The 21,712-nt window shown below is 40.6% G+C and overlaps 1 protein-coding gene across 4 annotated transcripts in view; it reads left to right on the top strand.

Annotated features, from left to right (window-relative positions):
- The window catches only part of NTN4 (netrin 4), a 122,954-nt gene that overhangs the window by 28,898 nt on the left and 72,344 nt on the right, over positions 1-21,712 (top strand). For all 4 annotated transcript variants that reach the window (XM_065937126.1, XM_065937121.1, XM_065937118.1 and 1 more), the window contains exon 3: positions 18,079-18,354. In XM_065937126.1, coding sequence (XP_065793198.1) covers positions 18,079-18,354 — 276 coding nt within the window. The remainder of the gene's footprint in view (positions 1-18,078; positions 18,355-21,712) is intronic.

The following is a 21,712-nucleotide window of genomic DNA, read 5'->3' as shown; positions in this document are numbered from 1 at the left end:
GGTGAAGGGGAACCTGAAGTCCAGCGATCTCACTGACTTCAGGAGATCAGTGCTCAAGGAGGCCAAGACAGCTACAGTTTGTGAGGAAGAACCCTGAAGGAGAGGAAGCTGCATGGAGAAGTCCAGAGATCTGTCCAAAGGTTCCCTCAAATTTTTGGCTGAATACTGAGCTGCTTATGTGTGAACTAAAACTCTATGAGAGTAGAGAAAGAAGCAGTAGAATGTAGAGGCTAGCTGCACAATTCCTAGTATTCACCCAAGGCTCAGAATAATTTATGGTCCTACCATCCAAAGTGGAAAGACCTCATAATTCACAGGCACCGGGAAGGGTTCTCAGATGGCCTTAATAGTGGGGCTAAATTAGCTTGAGAATAAAGACTAGACTGGATTCACCCTAACAAAAATTAAAATAAACCTCAAAAAGATTGGGCTTCCCTGGTGGCTTAGAGAGTAAATAATCTGCATGCAATTCAGGATACCCAGGTTTGATCCTTGGGTTGGGAAGATACCCTGGAAAAGGGAAAGACTACCCACTCCAGTATTCTTGCTTGGAGAATTCCATTGAGAGAGGAGCCTGGCGGGCTACAGTCCACAGGGTCGCAAAGAGTTGGACATGACTGAGCAACTAAGTTTTCATTTTTAAAAAGATTAAATTGACCTCAAGTAAATTGACTGCAGAACAAAGTCTAACCATTCTTAGAAAAGAACATCAAAATCCAGCAACCAACAGCATAAAGTTTAGATGAACAAACTTGGGCTTCCCAGGTGGCTCATTGGTAAAGAATCCTGCCAATGCAGGAGACATGGGTTCACCTCCTGATCTAGGAAGATCTGACATGCTGCAGCCCAGCTAAGCCCCTGTGCCACAACAACTGAACCCACGTGCTGCAACTACTGACGGCCTAGAGTCCATGCTCTGCAACAAGAGAAGCCTCCGCAGTGGGAAGCCTGCACCCCGGCTAGAGAGTCGGCCCTGCTCACTGCAAGTAGAGAAAAGCCTGTGCAGCAACGAAGACGCAGCACAGCCAAGAATAAATCCACCTGACAAACACGACACACTCATATATATAAAGTAGATAACTAATAGGGAGCTCCTGTATAGCACAGGGAGCTCTTCTCCATACTCTGTAATGACCCACATGGGAAAAAAATAAAAAAGAGTATAAGTGAAGTCACTCAGTCGTGTCCGACTCTTTGCAACCCCATGGACTGTAGCCTACCAGGCTCCTCTGTCCATGGAATTCTCCAGGCAAGAGTACTGGAGTGGGTTGCCATTTCCTTCTCCAGGGGGTCTTCCCAACCCAGGGATTGAACCTGGGTCTCCCACATTGCAGGCAGACGCTTTACCATCTGAGCCACCGGGGAAGTGCTGCTCCCCCCAAAGGAGAAAAGAGTAAAGAGTGTATGTGTATGTTTGACTGATTCACTTTGCTGTACAGCAGAAGGCAACACAGCAGTGTAAATAAACTGTACTCCAATAGAAAGTTTTTAAAAAATAAAAAAGCATTTAACAATCATGGGAAAATAACTCCTGACTAGAAGAAAAATCAGTTAATAGAAACACACCCAGAAATGACACAGCTGATAGAATGAGCAGACAAAGGCATTAAAGCAACCCTTATAAATATACTCCATATGTTTGAGACACTGAATACACAAAACACATTGAATACAGAGATAGAAGATATAAAGAAGATCCAAATGGAGCTTCTAAAGATGAAAAATGCAATATCGGAAGTGGAAATACACTGTAAAGGATTAACAGTAGATTGGAGAGGGCAGAAGAAAAGACTGGTGAACCCGAGAGCATAGCAGTGAAAACTATAAATTAATGAGGCATAGAGAAAAAAGAGAATTGATTGAAAAGAGTGTTAGTGAGCTGTGTGACAATACTGAGTGATCTACATTCATATAGCTGGAGTCTAAAAGGAGAAGCAGGGACTTCCATGGTGGTCCAGTGGTTAAGACTGTGCTTCCACTGCATGGGGCATGGGTCCAATCCCTGGTTGGGGATCTATCCTGCATGCTGTGCAGTATGACTAAAAAATTTAATGAATAGATAATATTTTTTAAACAGGAGGAGCAGAGGACCAAAATACATTATTTTAAGGAATAACAGGCAAATCTTTTCTAACTTGATGGGAACTATAAATCCACAGATCTAATAATATCAGTAAACTTCAAGCAAAAGAAACAAAGAAAACTACATACCAAAGTTATCAAGGTGATGCAATAAAGAAAAGGTAGTGTTTCAACAAGCAGTGCTGGAGTAGTTGGATATCCACATGCAAAAAGAAAGAAGGAGAAGAAGAAAGAAACAAAAAGGAAAAAGAGAACACAACTTAGTTCTCAACACTTAGTTCACACCATAGAGAAAATTAACCTGAAATGGACTGTATACCTAAATGTAAGATCTAAAACTATAAAACTTCTAGAAGAAAACATAGGAGAAAATATTTATAAGCTCGAGTTACACAAAAATTTTTTAGGTGTGACATAAAAAACACAAAGCATAAAATGAAAATATTGATAATTCAATTTCATTCAGTTCAGTTCAGTCACTCAGTCATGTCTGACTCTTTGCGACCCCATGGACTGCAGCACGCCAGGCCTCCCTGTCCATCACCAACTCCCAGAGTTTACTCAAACTCATGTGCATTGAGTCGGTGATGCCATCCAGCCATCTCATCCTCTGTCGTCCCCTTCTCCTCCTGCCTTCAGTCTTTCTGAGCATCAGGGTCTTTTCAAATGAGTCAGCTCTTCGCATCAGGTGGCCAAACTATTGGAGTTTCAGCTTCAACATCAGACCTTCCGATGAACACACAGGACTGATCTTTAGGATGGACTGGTTGGATCTCCTTGCAGTCCAAGGGACTCTCAAGAGTCTTCTCCAACACCACAGTTCAATTTCATAAAATTAAAATTTTTTGCTTTTAAGATACTATTAAGAAAGTGAAGAGACAAACCACAGACTGGGAAAAAATACTTGTCAGTAATATATCTGAATATGCGTGCATGCATGCTCAGTCGTGTCTGACTCTGTGACCCCACGGACTGTAGCCCGCCAATCTCCTTTGTCCATGGGATTTCCCAGGCAAGAATACTGGAGTGGGTTGCCATTGCCTTCTCAAGGGGATCTTCCCCACCCAAGGATCAAGCCATGTATCCTGCATTGGCAGGCGGATTTTTTACCACATACATATTATATATCAGAATATATATAGAGCTCAACTCTACAAGAAGAAAAACAACAAGAATAAAAATGGGCAAGAGATTTGAAAAGATACTTCACCAAAGAAGATGTATGTCAAATAAACACATGAAAAGATGCCCAACACCATTAGTCAGCAGAGAAATGTACATTAAAACCACAGTGAGAGACTATTCATATTCACTATCAAGGCTAAAATTAAGAAGACTGACAATACCAAGTGTTGGTGAGAATGTGTAGCTACTAAAAGTTTCATCATATGTTGCTAGGAGAAATGGAAAATCGTATAATTACCTTAGAAAACAGACTTGCAGTTCCCAATAAAATTAAACACACTCTTATCACACCACCTAGGACTTCCTCTTCTAAATACCCAGGGAAAGTGACTTAGGTTCTCACAATGACTTCTGTGTGAATGTCATAGCACTTTTATTCAAAATCTGTAAACAACCCAAATGTCTATCAACTGATTAATGAATAAACAAGCTACCAAAATTCTTCAGTCACTTCTTTTTTGCTTCCACTTCTTTGTCCCTTATTCTTTCTTGAAATTTTTAGAAACCGTCCCTTATTCCGTCTAGGCTCTCAGAAGTCCTCTGTCAGCCAGCCACCCCGACCCTTTTTTCTCAGTCTTCTTTCTTGCCTCTTGTGCTCAACTCACCACTAGTAGCTAGTTTTCTTTCTTAGCATTCTCACTTCCTTTGGCTTCTAGAAAAATGAATTTTTAATATTTTCATGCATTGCTCACTGACCCTTCTTTTGTATTATTTCTGGCTCATCTCCTTTCTTCTGCCTTTAACTCTGAGTGACTCCTAAAGCTTAGCCTTTAGTTCTTAGTTTTTTTCTAATATTCATTTTTTTTTTGCCTCTTATCTATGGGTTGTCTACCCTACCCTTTCCCCACTGCCTTCACCATGGTTCAGACTCTTCTCTTTGCCAGATTTATTCTTCTGTAGAGAAGCTCCAATTATGTCTCTCCCTTGGTCACCTACTTAAGACTTTTATTTATTCTATAACCAAACAAAGTTTGTTGTAATGTAATAGTAATAACACTGAACTTGGACTCCAACAACCTGGGTTCAAATACTGGCTCTGCCACTTCTAGCTATGTGAATTTGGACATGTCAACTAACACCTCAATTTCTATGTCTGAAAAATGGCAATGAATAATACCAACCATAGAGTTACTGCAAGGATGAAATGAGGTAAATAAAGGTGAAAGCAGTGTATGACATGTGAATTATTATTAAGCATGAGTATCATCTTTCCAAAAATATGTGTTAACTCTTGGGACCCTGGTGGCTCAAATGGTAAATAAAATGCCTACAACATAGGAGATCTGGGTTCGATCCCTGGGTCGGGAAGGTCCCCTGGAGAAGGAAATGGTTATCACTCCAGTGTTCTTGCCTGGAGAATTCCATGGGCAGCAGTGCCTGGCAGGCTATAGTCCATGGGGTCAGAAAGAGTCTGACATGACTGAGCGACTTATATGTGGCAGGCATTGGCTATATACTGGTGAGAAGCAAAGAAGGCCCTCTGCACTCATGGGGCTCACGGCCTAGAGAGTAATATAAGCAATTAAAATAGACACAGTAGCGTGAAGTCTGCAAGAACTAACAGGTGCTTGAAGTAGCATATGAGAACATCTCATCTAAACTTACAGAAGAAAGACACCTAAGATGACACCTAAAATATAGGTAATGAGTTGGCCAAGGAAGGGAGGGGAGTCAAGCTGTGGGTGATGATGGCAAAAAAATGTGAAAAGAATTCCAGGCAGTGAAATTTTATGGGCCAAATCTGGGAAGGGGAAGGGAGAGAGACCATGGAGCTCTCTAGGAACAGAAAGGAGTTCAGTATGATTGGAGTATACAAAACTGAGGACAAAGAGGGAGCAGGAGTTGGAAGGGACAGGCAGTGAAAGCAGAGAGGTCATGCATGCAATTTCCTGCATAGGTGAGGCAAACGGAAGGCATCGATGGCCCAAGGTGAGCAGAGGGTATTCCCGACTGTAGACTGACCATGCTGCCAGGAAACAGAGGGAAAGACTGGGAAGTTACTCAGGTTGACACACAGCCCTCGTCTGAAGGGCCTGTCATGAACCCTAGCCGCTGGGCTGCTGGGTCCCAAAGAAGGGAGATGGGCAGAAACAAGGCAGGCCTCTAATAAGAAGCTACTCACCAATCAATTTATTTATAAAGAGCAGTGATTTTTCAAAATGTTTCTATATCTGATATCTTTTTAAAAATCTCTGCATCCCTGTGAGCCAAACAGGAGTAAGTATTGTTACTTTTTTGAAGGGTACAGTTAGTCACATCCATTAATAAAGAGGTGGCGCAGTTAGTCCCATCCATTATGGGGATGAGAAGTGGGAAGTAGGATAAATCACATATAAAATTCTCCTTAATCCTGCATGTTAAATTTAACTTTAATTCAGGAATGGCTGGCTGCCAAACAAGTATAAAGTGGGGTATATTGGAAAACTCCTGAGACTGGAATCAGGAAACCGGGTGCTAGTTTTAGCTTGGTCACAAACCTGTTTACTGACCTTTGGCAAATCACTTTAAGCAGTCTGCCCCTCAGTTCCCTCTAGTCAGACTAGATCATCAGTTGCTAAGGACTCTCCTGACACTCAGATCCCAAGACTCCAACTACTGAGGGCAAAGGAAAAGCCAGCATTCCAAATATATTGGAGAATGTTTTAAAATTTATTTTTAGCTCCAGTCTTTATTTTTATTTTGATCTTCTGTCTTGTTTCTTGTTTCTCCTTGCAGTTCTGTCATTTCCCTTCCCCCTGAAGATATCTAAGAAGCTGCCTTTTCATCATTTTAAAACTGTAAATATGTCCTTGAAACATGCAAAGAGGCTTTTGTGTACTTACAAATCGAGGTTATTATCGTACAAGTAAGTCACTTGAGTGCACTGCATTCCTCAGCTTGCTCCACTGAGAGGTTTATTAGGTTATATTGTCCTATCTTAGAAGAACTAGTTTAGTAGATAAAACCTCCCACTTTAAAAGGTGGGCTATCTGATGAAACAGGGTGCTTAATGCTCCAGAGTATAAGCAAAAGATTTTGGCACTGCCCAAAGACAGACACACTTCTCTAAGACAAGTAGGTGCTCCACTTAAAGTGGCACAGTCAAGGACAAATGTTCTAAAATTAACCCAACCAGCTGCTCTGCCGCAGACGCCCACCTGTTAATTATGCTGTCTGCTCCTTGTCCAGCCTTCTCTCCCCATGAAACCAGAACTCCACTCACTGCAACCCTTAAGAGGCCTGAAACTGCACATACTTTCCCAAAGATTACCTACCCAGGACAACAGAGAGCTGGTTTCAAAAATATATTGGGGTACAGGTACTCAAAGAATCTTTCAGCTTTCCATCTCAGATTCCTAAAATGTCAGCTTACATGGTGCCAGCAACTAGTTTCAGAAGCCAGGTGACATAAAGCCTTCCTTGTTTGTGTGGTGACAATACAAAACTAGAGTGTGTGAATCCCACTAAATTCTAGGAACTTTTTAAGTAGGAGAGTTTGCAATCTTAAGATAGCTTGAGGAACAGTAGAAATGAAGACAGATATATTAGTTTCTATGTTTGGATCTTAAGATGTGTCATCAACCTAGCAATAAACGGAACAGCTGTCAATGTGTAGTAATGAGATTCAAATGAATTAACCAGATACTATTTGTAAAGAACTAGTAAACATGAGGAAATGGCAACCCACTCCAGTGTTCTTGCCTGGAGACTCCTAGGAACGGGGGAGCCTGGTGGGCTGCCTTCTGTGGGGTTGCACAGAGTCGGGCACGGCTGAAGCGACTTAGCAGCAGCAGCAATCATGAAACAAACAACTTGAAGCAAACACATGAAACAAACGCTTTAGAATGCAATTGGAAATATCTCTCAGTACAGATGTCATGCTGTAGCGTTGGGAAGAAGTGTGATTATTTTTCTAATATATATAGTTAGTTTTTACGGTAGAGGTTTTTTATCTTTTTATTAGATTATGTTTGGCAAAAGTACCAGGGATTCCCTTTCTAAGTGTGTTGTCATCCTTGCAGTTGGTGTAAATTTATTACTGAAAATACATTATTCAAATTTGGCACTCAGAAAGCATTTTAATATTGATTATAGTAAATCCTTTTTTTAATAAAGTAAAATTTTTAAGTAGTATAAGACAAACAACTAAGATATTTTTAAGATGATAAACTTTCTTCTGAAGTCCTATGTGCTTAGTATGTTCTCTTATGAATAAAATTCACATTATATAAACAAAATTTTATTATATCTATATTATTCTTAAATCAGAAAATTTAAGCCTGTCTTAACATGATTCTAATTAACACACTCTTTCAATAGTATTATTAATCTATCAGACAGTATTAGATGGGAACACAAAGATGCATCAAAGCATGATATAAACTTAAAAATATAAAGTAGAAGATTATAATAAGTCACAGAAACTGTAAAGAATGTTATAATGAGGATTTTCCTATTTATTAAAATATACAAATTACCAAAACAGAATTACTGAATAAACTTACAAAGTTCAGATGCTTCTGTTTTCAATTATTATTCATATTTCTTAGTTTGATATGCCCAATAAAAAAACTAATTTGTTTTTCAAGCCTTTTTATCTACTAAATTTTCCAAGTGTGGTTCCCACACTTTTAGCTTTATTATGAAATGTCAATATATTTCCATGATAGCTTTATACAAAACTAAGGACTTAGTTCAATTACCATTTTTTAAATTATATTTTATACAATTAAACTCTCTTGGTTCTTTAGACCTCAGCTCACAGCTAAGATGTAATGACAAGAATCAGACTAATCCTGCTGCCTGAAACCACTAAAAAAATGGACAAAATATATGAAACAAATGTTTTCAGGTATTGGACATCAAGCAGCAGATCCCTGATGGTATTGGACATCCCAGTGATCCCTGAAGAGAGCAGTAGCAAATGAGGTGAACTCTATGATTGCCCTAGCTTATTGCCTAGAGTTTCCAGGCTGGGACACAGGGAAGAGCAACTGAGGAGAAGCGTAATAGATTTCCTGAATTAAACAGCTGAGAATCTGAGAAGACAAAGGTGGCTAGAGTTTGCAGAGTGGAGCACCAGAAAAAAACAAAAAAACAAAAACAGCTGCATGGGGGGAGACTTCCAGGGATCTACAAATGGTCCCCCTCAAGTCTTCAGCAGAGTACCAATCAACACATGTGTTTAAGAAACCTACTTGAGGCCAGAGAAAGAACCATCTTAAAGGACAGAGGGAACAAATCCTTAGAGATCACACAGGACCAGGATTAGTCAGCCACAGTGGAAGACTTTATAATTCAACCTTGTAATGCGTAATTAGAAGGGTATTGCCTGAGTGAAAGGACAGAACTAGCCTGATACTAAAAAATGTAGTGGTCCCACATAACAAAACTTAAAAGCTATTTAAACTTCAAGTTATTTCCAAGTAATTGCACCCCAGACAAGAGCTCAGGAATAAAAAAAAAAATCCCAGCCATCAATAAGCTAAAAATCACAATGTCTTGCAGTTAATGAAGCCATGCAAAAAAGGAGGAAAATGCAACCTATGATGAGTAGAAAAGTAAACAGAAATAGATCCAGAAGTGACACAAATGAATGATAGGGGTGGTAGTCATGGATATTAATACAGTTATAACTATATTCCTTATGTTTAAGAATGTAGAGGAAAGACTGACCATGTTAAGTGGAGCATGGAAAATGTGGCAGAAATCCCAATTCAACATCCACTGTTGAAAAATACAATGTCTCAGATGAAAAATACATGGAATGGGATTAGTAGATCAGACACTACAGATGAGTAGATTTGTGAAATTCAGTACATAGCAGTAGCAATGGTCCAGTATGAAACACAGGGAGAAAAAAGGCAGATAAATAAATAAATCATCAGTTTAAATAAATGAACCAGTGAGCTGTGGAACAACTTCAGAAGGCAGAAAAATAAATAAATCAGCAATTAAAAAAATAAATCAGTGAGCAGTAGTACATGTATAAGTTGGTATCCATGAAAGAGAGGAGAGGAACAGAAAAGAATTTAAGGAATAATGGATGAAGTTTTTCTAAATTTGATTGTACTATAAATCCATAGATCCAACAAACCTTAAACAAACAAGTGTAACAAACCTTAGACACATGAACTGGGAGAAAACTGCCCCAGGGCACATCATAATCAAATAGTCTAACAACCAACAGCAAAGAGAGAAACTTAAAAGCAGCCAGAGGGGGACAAAAAAATAACACAGTCTGTACAAAGAAACAAATACAAGAAGGACAGCTTTTGTGCAGAAACAATGCAAGCCAAAAGATAGTTGAGCAGAATCCTGAAAGTACTGACAGGAAAAAAAAAAAGTTAACCTAGACTTCTATACCCAGAAAAAATATCTTTCAAAAAAAAAAAAAAAGAAGAAATAGAATTTTTCAGGCATGAAAAGGCAATCAGCAGACCTGTGCTACAGGAAATTTTAAAAAGAAATCCTTCAAGCAGAAGGATGTCTAGATCTATGTAGAGGAATGAAGGTCATCAAAAAGGGAAAATAGGTGGCTACGTGTAAAATACCTTTTTCTTATTTTTAAAATCTCTTTAAAAGATAATTGACTTTTTATAGGAAAAGTATTAACAACATGTGGTGGAGTTTAAAATGCATGACAGTTTAAAATGACAGTGACGCAGGTTGAGGGGAGGAAAGTGAGTACACTATTACAAGTTTCTTACACTGTTGGTGAGGTAGTAAATATACTTAAAGGTAGGCTGTGCTAAGTTAGAGATGGATACTATAAACCCTAAGGCAATTACTGTTTTTTTAAAAAGAGTTATAACTAATAACAGTGAAAATATAAAGGACCCTAAAATGTTCAATCTAATGGAGAATAGAAAAAGAAGGGGGACAGAATATAAACCAAAAACCACGATGGTAGATTAAACATGACGTGTATCATATTATATTTAAAAGGCTTAGACACTCCAGTTAAAGGCAGAGATTATGAGATTGAATAAAAGTTCTTAGAAGACACAATCATGCTACTTATAAGAAACCCATTATAAATATTAAGATGTAAATAATTTAAAGGGAGAAGTGTGGAAAAAGATAAGTGTTGAGACTAACCAAAAGCTTCTAATAGTGGCTGTATTATCATCAGACAAGGTAAGTTTCAGATCGAAGACTATTGCCAGGGATAAAGAGGGACATTTCATGCTGATTACGGAGCCAGTTCATCAAAAGAACATAACAACCCTAAATGTTTATGCACCTAATAAAAAGCTTTCAAAATGAATGTGGCAAAAACTGCAAAAAGGAATAGATAAACTGCTCATTATAGTTGGAGATTTCAACAAATTTCTCACTGAATTGATATAATAAGTAGAGAAAATCATGATATAACAAGTAGGGAAAAGAATATAGATGATTTGAATTACATTATCAACCAACTTGATGTAATTAACATTTATGTAACACTTCACCAACAACAGTAGAATGTAAATCTTTTCAAAGGCATTTATCAAGATAAGTCATATACTGGGTCATAAGACATGTGCCAAGAAATATAAAAATATTCAAATCATACAAAGTTTATTCTCTGATCACAAAGGAATTACTTAGAATTCAATAATAGGAAGGTATCTGAAAAAATCCCCAAATATTTGGAAATTACACATTTTTGAATAACCCATGGGTCAAAGAAGACATAGAAGGAAAAATTATAAAACATTTCTGCTGAATTATAAATGAAAATACTGCACAGAAAAATTTATGAGCTGCAACTAAAGAAGCACTTAGGGGAAAAGGTCTCAAAACAATGATCTACAGTTCTATCAAGAAACTAGTAAAAGAAAATGAAATCCAAAGGAAGCAGAAGAAAGTGATAAACATAAAAGCAAAGGTAAGGGGATTCATTCCCTGGTGGTTCAGTGGTAAAGTATCCACCTGCCAGTGCAGAAGGTATGGGTTGGATCCCTGATCTGGAAAGATCCCACCTGCCTCGGAGCACCTAAGCCCAAGCACCGAAACTATTGAGCCCGTGTGCTGCAGCTCCTGAAACCTGCCCAACCTGGAGCCCATGCTTCACAGCAAGAGAAGCCACGCCAACTGAAGAGCCCTGCTCACCACAACTAGAGAAAAGCCCGAGCAGCACTGAAGCCCCAGCACAGCCAAAAATAAATTTTAAAAGACTTTTTTTTAAATAAAAGCAAAAACGAAATAGAAAAACAGAGAAAATCATTGAAACCAAAAGCTCTTTTGAGAACATGAAGCTATCTAGGTTTTCAAAAACCATTAAATAACAATTGCAGTTATGATCCTAAAGCTTCTATTTTTGGTAGATAAAAAAAAACTAGACCAGATACCATGGGAAATATCTAGTATTTGTATGTGTTTGGGTCCTTGCTCATGCCTGCCTGATTTGTTTTCTGAAGAACATGAAAGATCTTGTGTGCTACTGAAGGGACATAATCTGTGGAACCCCTTGAAATGTACTACCTGTATTTTTACACAGGTATTTATACAAATATGTGTGTTCACGTACTCCTCATCAGGAGTGCAGAACTTGTTGTAAGACCGTCTTGCTTTCTTTGTTTTTCTAAACCCTACTCCCTATTTGGCTTCTCCTTTTTAAAAAATGCTATTTGGAGAAATCAGTCATTCATTTATTCATTCAACTTAATTATGAAACGCTGCAATTTGCCAAAGACTGGGACATGCTGGGGGACGCACTGCTCACCAGACACACAAGGTCCGTGCCCACCGAGCAGGGCCTGATGTGGGGCACAGACAAGGGAATCAGCGATTGCAGTGTGCTAGTGCGAACACGCCATCATGGAAGGAACGAGTGCCAGAGGGACCCGTCCATGGCCAGTCAGCTTGGACCCGAAACATTCCTCAAACTAGCAGCTAAAAAGTTGTTGTTTTTTTAATGTGATAACTAAGTTTCTTGAAGTATTATGATTCTACACAGGCAACACAATTTTAGGTATAAAACAGAGAATAAATTATGAGTTTAAAATGGAAAGAATTCCTTGACTATTATATACCTAATATTACTCTACTTCTTACTTTGTCCACACTGTGTTGGTACTCTGTTGAAATTTTTGGGTATAAATAGAATGCTATGTAAATATATAGAATGCCATTTTAAAACTAATTCTCAGTATTATTGAGAGTTTTTTGTAAGTATTCTAGAAAAGAAGGAACATATAGGTGATTCTAACCTGTTAAGAATTTTTTAAAGATCTCTTTGTTTCAGTAGGGCATGAGAAATGGCAGAGCCTAAGCCAAGAATCTAGATCCGTAGGCAAAGTCTGAGGCATTCCAGGCTTAGAGAAGTGAGGCAAGCCTGAGAAATGTGGATTCCAAAGATTGGGTAAGAAAGCGTACATGTTTCGTTCAAGAAACTCAGATAGGTTTTGAAACTATAACTTGATTTTCACATTTGGAAATGTGTCAAGATATTATTATAATCGCCCATATTCTAGCTATAACATTGTACTTTGTAATGAGTTATACTGAAAAGCTGGAAACAATTTAGATGCCTAATGAGAGCAGCCTGGCTGAATAAATTATGTCATATTCACACAATGGAATGCTAAGCAGGTTTTTAAATTATGTGGCAGTGATTCTCAAATGTTATTGTGCTTCAAAATCACCTGGAAGGCTTGTTGAAACACAAATTGCTGGGCTCCATCTCCAGAGCTTTTGATTTGTCAATCTGGTGTAGGGCCCAAGAATTTGCATTTTGAACAAGTTCCCAGGTTGTTACTGATGATAGTGGTCTAGGAGGTCACACTTTGAGAACAACTGATGTAGAGTTATTTTTAATGATTTGGAAGAGTATTCACAAGGTATTGCTAAGTTGAGCCAAAGTTTGTACATTATGTTCTGTATGTATACATATAGAAGTTCACATGGAGAAATATTATCAAGTTGGCATCCCTGGCTGTCTTCCAGGTGGATCAAATTGTAGGTTTTTAATGTTTCCTACACTTTGAGTGACAGATTTTTCTGTAATAAGCATAGTTTAATCACTAAAACATAATCAAATTTCTTAGTTAAAAAGAGAAGATCATGAGTGCTAGTCGCTTAGTTGTGTCAACTCTTTGTAACCCCATGGACTGTAACTGGCCAGGCTCCTCTGTCCGTGGAATTCTCCAGGCAAAAATACTGGAGTGGGTTGCCATTCCCTTCTCCAGGGGATCTTCCCAACCCAGGGATCGAACCAGGGTCTCCTGCATTGCAGGCAGATTCTTTACCATCTGAATCACCTGGGAAGCCTAAGATCATGAAGTCCTGGCCAGTATCACTAACAAGCTGGAAACATTGAAATGGGCTGGATCCTCATCCCACTCTGGCTTTTTAACGATGTCTTGTTAGGAGTGCATCTTCAGAAGCAATCACAGACAGAGGAACAGCGATGGCCCCTATGTACACCCAGTTCCTGATGGGAAGAAAGACACAGAGGCTGATGTTACATGGAGAGCTTCTGCACTGTTCCTTCCTTCATTTTAGCAGTGCCATACAGGCTGCTTCTGTGGACGTTTGAAGAAAAACTGGGTGGGACCCAAAAGGCGACCTGCCAGAAGTTTGAAGCATCTGGATTGGCACACTCTTTGTTTCCTGGTGCAGGGCAGATCCATTTCCCAGGGTATCAGATTAAGGCGTCGCCTTTCTGGAAAAAAAGATTTCATGGTTTAAGTTCCCGTCCACTTTGTGTCTGTGACTCTCTGCTGTCTCCTCTCCAGCACGCAGCCTCGGGGGTCACCGTGCCCGTTCTCTGCTGATATCAGCGTGCCAGCTGGGGTGTCATGCACACCAAGCACAGAGCCACCATTCAGCGTCCACAGGCTGGCTTCAGGAAGCCACAGAGCCTCGGAGTTCCTGCAAACCTTGACAGATCTTCCTGTAGCCTCGCATGTGCTGAACAGTTCTCACGGGGAGGGAGAGGGAGGGAGCTAGGGTAAATGTCAAGGGTGAAAATGTGCCAGGAGCAGAGAGAGCAAACAGTGGCCACCAATGTTCAGGAGAAGGATGGGTGGGTGACAGGGTAGTATGCAAAGACTTTTCAGTGGAACACAGTACTTAGCCTTGGTTACCCTCTTCCATGTCCTTGCACCACTGGTTAATAAATTGGGAGGTAGCCACGTCACTGATCTTATTTAGAGCAAGAGTTCTTCACAAGTGTCTAACAATGCCAGTGTTTGAGAGTCATATGGAAATAAGCCCTATGTAAATCTCACAATGAAGTCACTGCTTTTTAAAAATTTTTTAATGATTGGAAATATAAAATCATGTTCTGTTTAGTCTGTTGTTCAAAGAAAAAGACATTCATTCTTTTAAAAAAATATTTATTTACTTGGCTGTGGCTGGTCTTAGTTGCGGCACATGTTGTCACGTGCAAGAACTTCAGTTGCGGCGTGTGGGATCCTATTCCCTGACCAGGCAGGGAACCCAGGCCCCGTGCGTTGGAGCACGAGTCTTCCCCGCTGGACCACTAGGGAAGTCTCAAAAGACATTAGTTCTATGTTGACTTCCAAATAGGTGACATATTATTTGTTGGAAAATTTTAGTTGATAACGTGTTGCTTTCTGCCACCTTACATGTGAATGAAGGGGACAGACTTGTTTAAGACACAGCTTTCTTAAGTTTTGCAGGTTCAAAATTAGCTACATACTGGTTAATAATTCATTATTTATGACTGTTGCTTTAATAGAACTTACCCGTTCCCTTCTGGTGCTGTCACATGAATTCAGGATGTGAATCTGTTTATGACCCTATGAAAGGAAGTTGTTTGCAATTCTCACCTGTTATTTGAATGCTGAGAACAATGTTATAATTAATCAATTCATTTACCAAAAATTTATTGAATAGCAGGCCTGTTCTATGCCAGGCACTGTCCTGAGATACATCAGTGACTCCCCTCAAGAAGTTCACATTCCAGGGAACTGGAATTCCCTGGCAGTCCAGTGGTTAAGACTCCACGCTGCCACTGCAGGGGGCATGGGTTTGACCCCTGGTCAGAGAACTAAAATTCTGTATGCCTTGTGGCGCAGCGCCCCCCCCGCCCCCCAAAGTTTATATTCTATATTGGGAAGACTGCTAGTAAAACATTAAACAACTATAATGTGCAGGTAATAATAGCACTAAGATAAAAAATAAAGCAGGGCCATTATAAGGATTTTGTATTTTATTCTGACAGAAATGGGAGGTCTTTGGGTGGGTATGGATTTAAGCAAGGGACATGGCCCAATTTCTGTTAATGAAGAATCACTCTGGGTGCTGGATGGAGAATTGGCTAGAGGACGCCTAGTGTCCATTGAATTAACACCTAGCCTTAAGTTATATTTCATTGAGGACAGTTCTGTACCAGTAGACCTGAAAACCTGATCCTACACAGTAGAGTCTTGTCTTTTCATATTTTCCATGCAAAATTGATTTGTAAAATGAAATTTTTCTATAAAGTATTCCTTAAGGAATTTTTTTTCTGGAAAGTCACTTTTACATACATTCTCTCTAAATGAGAGTTTATCCAAAGCTTACTTTTTAATAATTTCTTTCATACTACAGTCAGCTCTCTGTATCCACAGGCTTCATATCTGTGGATCTGGAGGACCAACTAAGGGACTCGAGCATTTGCAGAGCTTGGTATTGGGGCGGGGGCAGTGCTGGAACCAGTCCTCCTGAATACCAAGGGATGGCTGTATGTGGTTATCAAAATATTTCTGTTTTTTTTGTAAATAGGGTTTTGACATTTTGTTTTTATTTATTTTTATTTTTTGACATTTTGTTTTTAAAGCCAAGAGATGCTTAAGAATTTTTCAAAGGAGCTTCTTGTTTCTTACTATATAAATCAATGAGATTAATTGAGGTTTTGTCTGTTTTGTTTAACTGCATGATGAGGTGTAACACATCATGAGTGTTGAGGCCACTCATGCATGAGTGTTGCCTTCCTTCTAATAATGCTTCATGTTACATTGTATTTATATTCACTGTTTTCAACAGGCAGTGATTTCCTTCTCCTCCAGTCTCTACTCCAAAGTAACAGGTCCACTAGAGAATTTTACACCACCCCACCCCAAGGCCCATGTTATTACCCCCATATAAGGTATAGACTCCTTCACATTCCCTTTTGAACCTTCCTCCCTCTGGTTTTTCTCCCTCCCTCCTAACACCTTAAATTGTCTATAGAATCTATCGACAACCTAAACAATAAAAAAAATCATTACTTAATTATATTTGCTTTTCACCAAAAGTGCTGTTAACTAACTCAATCAGGTTTATTACTTACTGCATTGGATTTAAATGCTGCTTCTGCTGCTAAGTCGCTTCCGTCCTGTCCGACTCTGTGCGACCCCATAGACGGCAGCCCACCAGACTCCCCCGTCCCTGGGATTCTCCAGGCAAGAATACTGGAGTGGGTTGCCATTTCCTTCTCCAATGCATGAAAGTGAAAAGTGAAAGTGAAGTTGCTCAGTCGAGTCCAACTCCTAGCGACCCCATGGACTGCAGCCTACCAGGCTCCTCCGTCCATGGGATTTTCCAGGCAAGAGCACTGGAGTGGGTTGCCATTGCCTTCTTCGGATTTAAATGACTTTTGACTAATTTCAGAAATCAGATCCATTCTCAAAGGGTTGTATATTTACTACCAGTAAAAATATTGTGGCTTCTCTGGTGGCTTAGACGGTAAAGAGTCTGCCTGCAATGAGGGGAGACCTGGGTCTGACCCCTGGGTTGGGAAGATCCCCTGGAGAAAGAAATGGCAACCCACTCCAGTATTCTTGCTTGGAAAATCCCATGGACGGAGGAGCCTGGAAGGCTACAATCCATGAGATCATAGAGAGTCAGACACAACTGAGTGACTTCACTTTCGGGCTTCCCTAGAAGTTCAGATGGTAAAGCGTCTGCCTGCAATGCAGGAGACCTGAGTTCAGTCCCTGGGTGGGGAAGATTCCCTGGAGAAGGAAATGGCAACTCACTCCAATATTCTTGCCTGGAGAATTCCATGCACAGAAGAGCCTGGCGGGCTACAGTCCATGGGGTTGCAGAGTTGAACATGACTGAGTGACTAACACACAAAAATATTCCAAATATATAAATGCCACAAGCTTGCCAGGCGGATCCAGAAAAGGAGGACCAAAAATATTTCTAGTGGAAGTGGCCTCAGTTAATAACTGATGAGCCTTTGAAAGGTTCATACCTCATTTAGAAATATAAGTGCCTGGATCTTTATTATTTTGCAGTCTCTCCCTAACTGGTCTTGCTTCTTTACTCTTTGTAATCTACCCTCCTCACAAAAGTAAGAGTAAGTTCCCTTTTTTAGAAATGCAAATCAGATCACATCACTTCTCTGCCTATTACCTTCCAGTGGCTTCCCACTACAATTAGAATGACTCTACCATGGCCTTTAAAGGGCACTCTATTCATAATCTGTCATACAAGGGCTCTGTCCTCCTCTCCAAACACTGTCCCCTTGTCCCCTGGGCCCTGGTCACACTGATCTTCTTGTTCTTCCTTGAATAAGCCAAGCTTGATTCTACTTAAAGGCCTTTAAACTGCTGCTGCTCCTGCCTGGAAGGCTCTTCTCCCAAGATCTTTGTATGGCTGCCTTTACCCCAAGAGTCAGATTTCTGCTGTTACTAAGTTTATACTTCTGCATCCAAACAGGCAGCACATCTGTTCCTTGGAATAATAGGGCAGCTCTTCCCCATGTGGGATCAAGGTCTGAAACCCTCTTACCTTATCATTTGTAGATGACGAAAGGTATAAAGCAAAGCAGGACTACACGGGGCCAAAGACTTCAGGGTTTGCACACGGTCCTGTATATGCACCGCGTTTTCTTTTTCTTTACAGGTTATTTTCAGAGCTTTGTCACCACCGAATGATGAGAACCCTTACAGTGCCAAGGTGCAGGAGCAGCTGAAGATCACCAACCTCCGTGTGCAGCTGCTGAAACGACAGTCTTGTCCCTGTCAGAGAAACCACCTGAATGCAAAGCCTCAGCATTTTACGCACTATGCAGTCTATGATTTCATTGTTAAGGGCAGCTGCTTCTGTAACGGCCATGCTGACCAGTGCATACCTGTTGATGGCTTCAGACCTGTCAAGGCCCCTGGCGCATTCCACGTGGTATGTAAAACAAGTCCTCGCTCAGGAAGAAAGCCCTTAGAGTCTGAGTTCTCTTACCGTGAGTCCGTGCTTGCATAATGCTGCTTTCTTCCTCTGATGATTCACTCCTCCAGCGCCATGGCCATCCCAGGATGTGCCTATTAACTTGTTTTTTTTTAAATCTTCCATTTTTGAATTATAAATAGTCCAGCATGATAACCAGATTCCTTGGAAAACATTCATGCCAGATTTTAGTGCCGTGACCTTCAGATATAAAGTGTAAGGTGAGCAGTAGGAGAGGTTAGCATAATCATATTTGTGGCGTTATCACATAGAAACCAGCTTTGACAGTAAATGGGTACTATTGTTAAACAGATTTTAGAGTGTAAAAACCAAGAACCTTAGTTTACTTCCTGGTATCTTCTGCTTGCCAGCCAGTAGAACGGATAATTTTCCTAAGAGTGGCCTCTCACCCTAAGGCAGATTTAAATGCCCTTTCCTCTAGGCTCACACTTCTCATTGCACTTTCCTGTGAACTTTTACTTGTTTGCATCTCCCAGGAGGACAGACACTGTGTGATCTGTGTCTCCTCGGGATCTAGTGTGTTACCTGAGCCAGAAGAAGGTGTTCAGCGGTATTTGGTTGAATGATAGCAACATAGGAATAGGGAGAGGGTGTAAATTACTGTCACCGTTTGTCCTCACCTCATCTTCTTCCAAAAACAGCACAGAGTGTCTCAGACAGCAAGTACCATGTTGGGATTCATGTGGAGGTATGAATGGAGAAAAGGGAAATAGGAGAGCATTCTGATTCTTTCTACATTTTCTTCTGATACTTCTAATCAAACCAAATCAAAAATAAATAAATTTAAAAGGCTTCAGATTATCCTTACTTTGTTACCTAAAGAGCTGACATACATATTTGTCTTTTTTTTTTTTTCTTCACACTTGTCTTTTTTCTGGATAGGGCCACCAGGGACCATGAATCAGTTAGCCAGCCTGATAATCTTGTTAGCTCGGCTGAGCTAGCGGGGTGCAGAGTGGCATTGGGGTAACTGAAATGGTTAGGACAGCAGCCAGGAAGTAACAAGAATAGAAATAATGCTATTACTTCGAAGTGAAGCTGGGGCTCCCAAGTGGAAGAAAGTGCAATATTCATTCAACAAACATCTACTAGTTTCTACTCATTAATGGGTTTTCGAATCAATATTGTTTCAAATAAATGATGAAATAATTTTTTATACCTATGTTATTGGGTTCAGGTATTAGTCAAATAGAAAGTAACCTAGATATTCTAGAGACATGTCAAGCAACTGAACTGAAAACAAGTCTGTATAAGGTAAGATGTTAATATCTTTCTGCCATTATATTTAGCTGCATTAGTGAAAGGAGAGCCTGCAGGCTGCAATGTACTGAATGTTTGTGTCCCCACCCCCAAATTTTTCTGTTGAGCCCTTAGTCCCATTGTGATGGCACAGGGGGATGGAGCCTTTGGGGCGTGATTAGGTCACGAGAGTGGAGCCCTCGTGAATGGGTCCAGTGCTCTGAGAAGGAGAGGCCAGACAGCTTGCTAGCTGTCCTTGTGTCCTGTGAGGACACAGCGAGCGGTCTGCGACCTAGAAGAAGGCTTTCTAGTACCTGACCAGGCTGACACCCGGATCTCGGACATTCAGCCTTCAAAACTCTGAGAAGTAAATCTCTGTCCTTTGTAATCCACCCAGTCTATGGTACTTTCTTCTAGCAGCCCAAACAGACCACAATACTGGCCTCTTGTTTCTTCAACTGTCTCTTGTAACCTGAGCCTTACAGGATAATTTCAGGGTAGAGTCCTGAGGACGGATACAAGCTTAGAGGCTTCCAAAGCATGAGTGGCACAGAATAGGACATTTGATTTGTCTCGTGACCTGTGAGACAACCTGAATGACTGATCAACCAAAGTAAATTACCAGAATTCTCAAGAGCTTTATAAAGCATTCATGGGTATGCATTTAAAAGCAATAGCTTCTTTCTTTTTTTTTTTTTAAGTAAATCTTCTGAATATAAACTTTCAAGTTGGCAGATTATCTCTGCCAATCCTTTGCCAATTCTAGCAACACTTTCTAAGGCTGAAGAGAAAATCCCAGAAGTTTTTATTATATATTCTGGGTATTTGCAAATACAGTGTCCAGAGTGAGAGCCGCTGAAAGCCACTGAGAGGGGTGTCTTGCATATGCTTCTCACTCAATAGCAGCAATTCCATCACTATCTCCTGTGCCTGGGACAAGCTGGTCAAGATGTGAAGCTGGTAAGCTGCAAACTGAAGACCAATCATATCCGCGCCCCAGGCTTCCTGACCACTGTGACTCTCCAGAGGGATCCCTCTGTGCTTCTGAGGCAAGGACAGCCAGGCCTAGCTGTGGCCCCTCAATAAAAGCAAGCATCTTTATACACTAGCTGGTAGGGACATCATCAGTTCCCAGTGCTTCAGCCTCAGCCGCTGCTGCCCCAAGGCCCCTGCGGGCCTAGATAGCCAGATTTGAAGTTAGATGTTATCAGTACCAGCAGCAAGGCAGAGCCACCCCGTGCCCCTTTCTGACTCGGCCTGCTGATGGCAGAGTCTTAAAATACAGCCATTCTGTATAGTCTTCAGTCAGATGATCAAGGGCTTTGCCAGTGGTGATGGTGACAAAGATGTCTGGGCTGTGCAATGCTTCATTAGAGAGGGCATTCGTGTTTATCTCTCCCAGTCCTGTGCTTACATGTGAGCGTGTGGGAGCCTTCACTGTGGTTCTACAGAGAGGCTGATGGAGCCAAAAGGGTGAAATTGCACTTGCAGATCTTGATCCATCCCATGTATTCTCAGTGGAGTCCTGATTGCCTTAATCCCTGAGACCAGCCCAGATTTGCAAAAAAAAATGGTTGCAAGAAATGAAAGGCATGGCCACTGTGTCATTAGTGCTCAGATTCATCTTGCCTCTAGCCTCAAGAAAGAGGGCTTCTCCCACAATGGGCGGCACACCCCTGACCAAACTGGCAAGTTTCATTTCCCAGGTCTAACACCCACCTAAGCAGGTGGAGCGGCCAACCAAGGAATTCTCCGTCTACATGACAGAGTCAGCCACACGTCTGTGGCGGGGCACACAGGCAGCTGGCTGCCTCTCTCGTGACAGCCACAGGCCACTCAGTGAGTTTCCTGATGAGAGAGAACAGAGAAAACCTTCCTGTCTTCAGCCTCGGAGCTTGTGAGATTCACAAGGGGGATAAAGGAGGGTGGATGGTGGTAAGTGAATCATTTCTTTCAACCACACTGCTAACACTCAGCAATGTTTTTCAAAAAAGAACATATAGTGAAATGGGGGCAGAAACATTGGTGGCTTTGTGGCTCTAAATTCTTCCCCATC

The sequence above is a fragment of the Muntiacus reevesi genome, chromosome 1, assembly GCF_963930625.1.
Source record: "Muntiacus reevesi chromosome 1, mMunRee1.1, whole genome shotgun sequence".
Taxonomy (NCBI): domain Eukaryota; kingdom Metazoa; phylum Chordata; class Mammalia; order Artiodactyla; family Cervidae; genus Muntiacus; species Muntiacus reevesi.
Note: the sequence above shows the minus strand (reverse complement) of the source record. Positions and strands in the feature narration are given on the sequence as shown.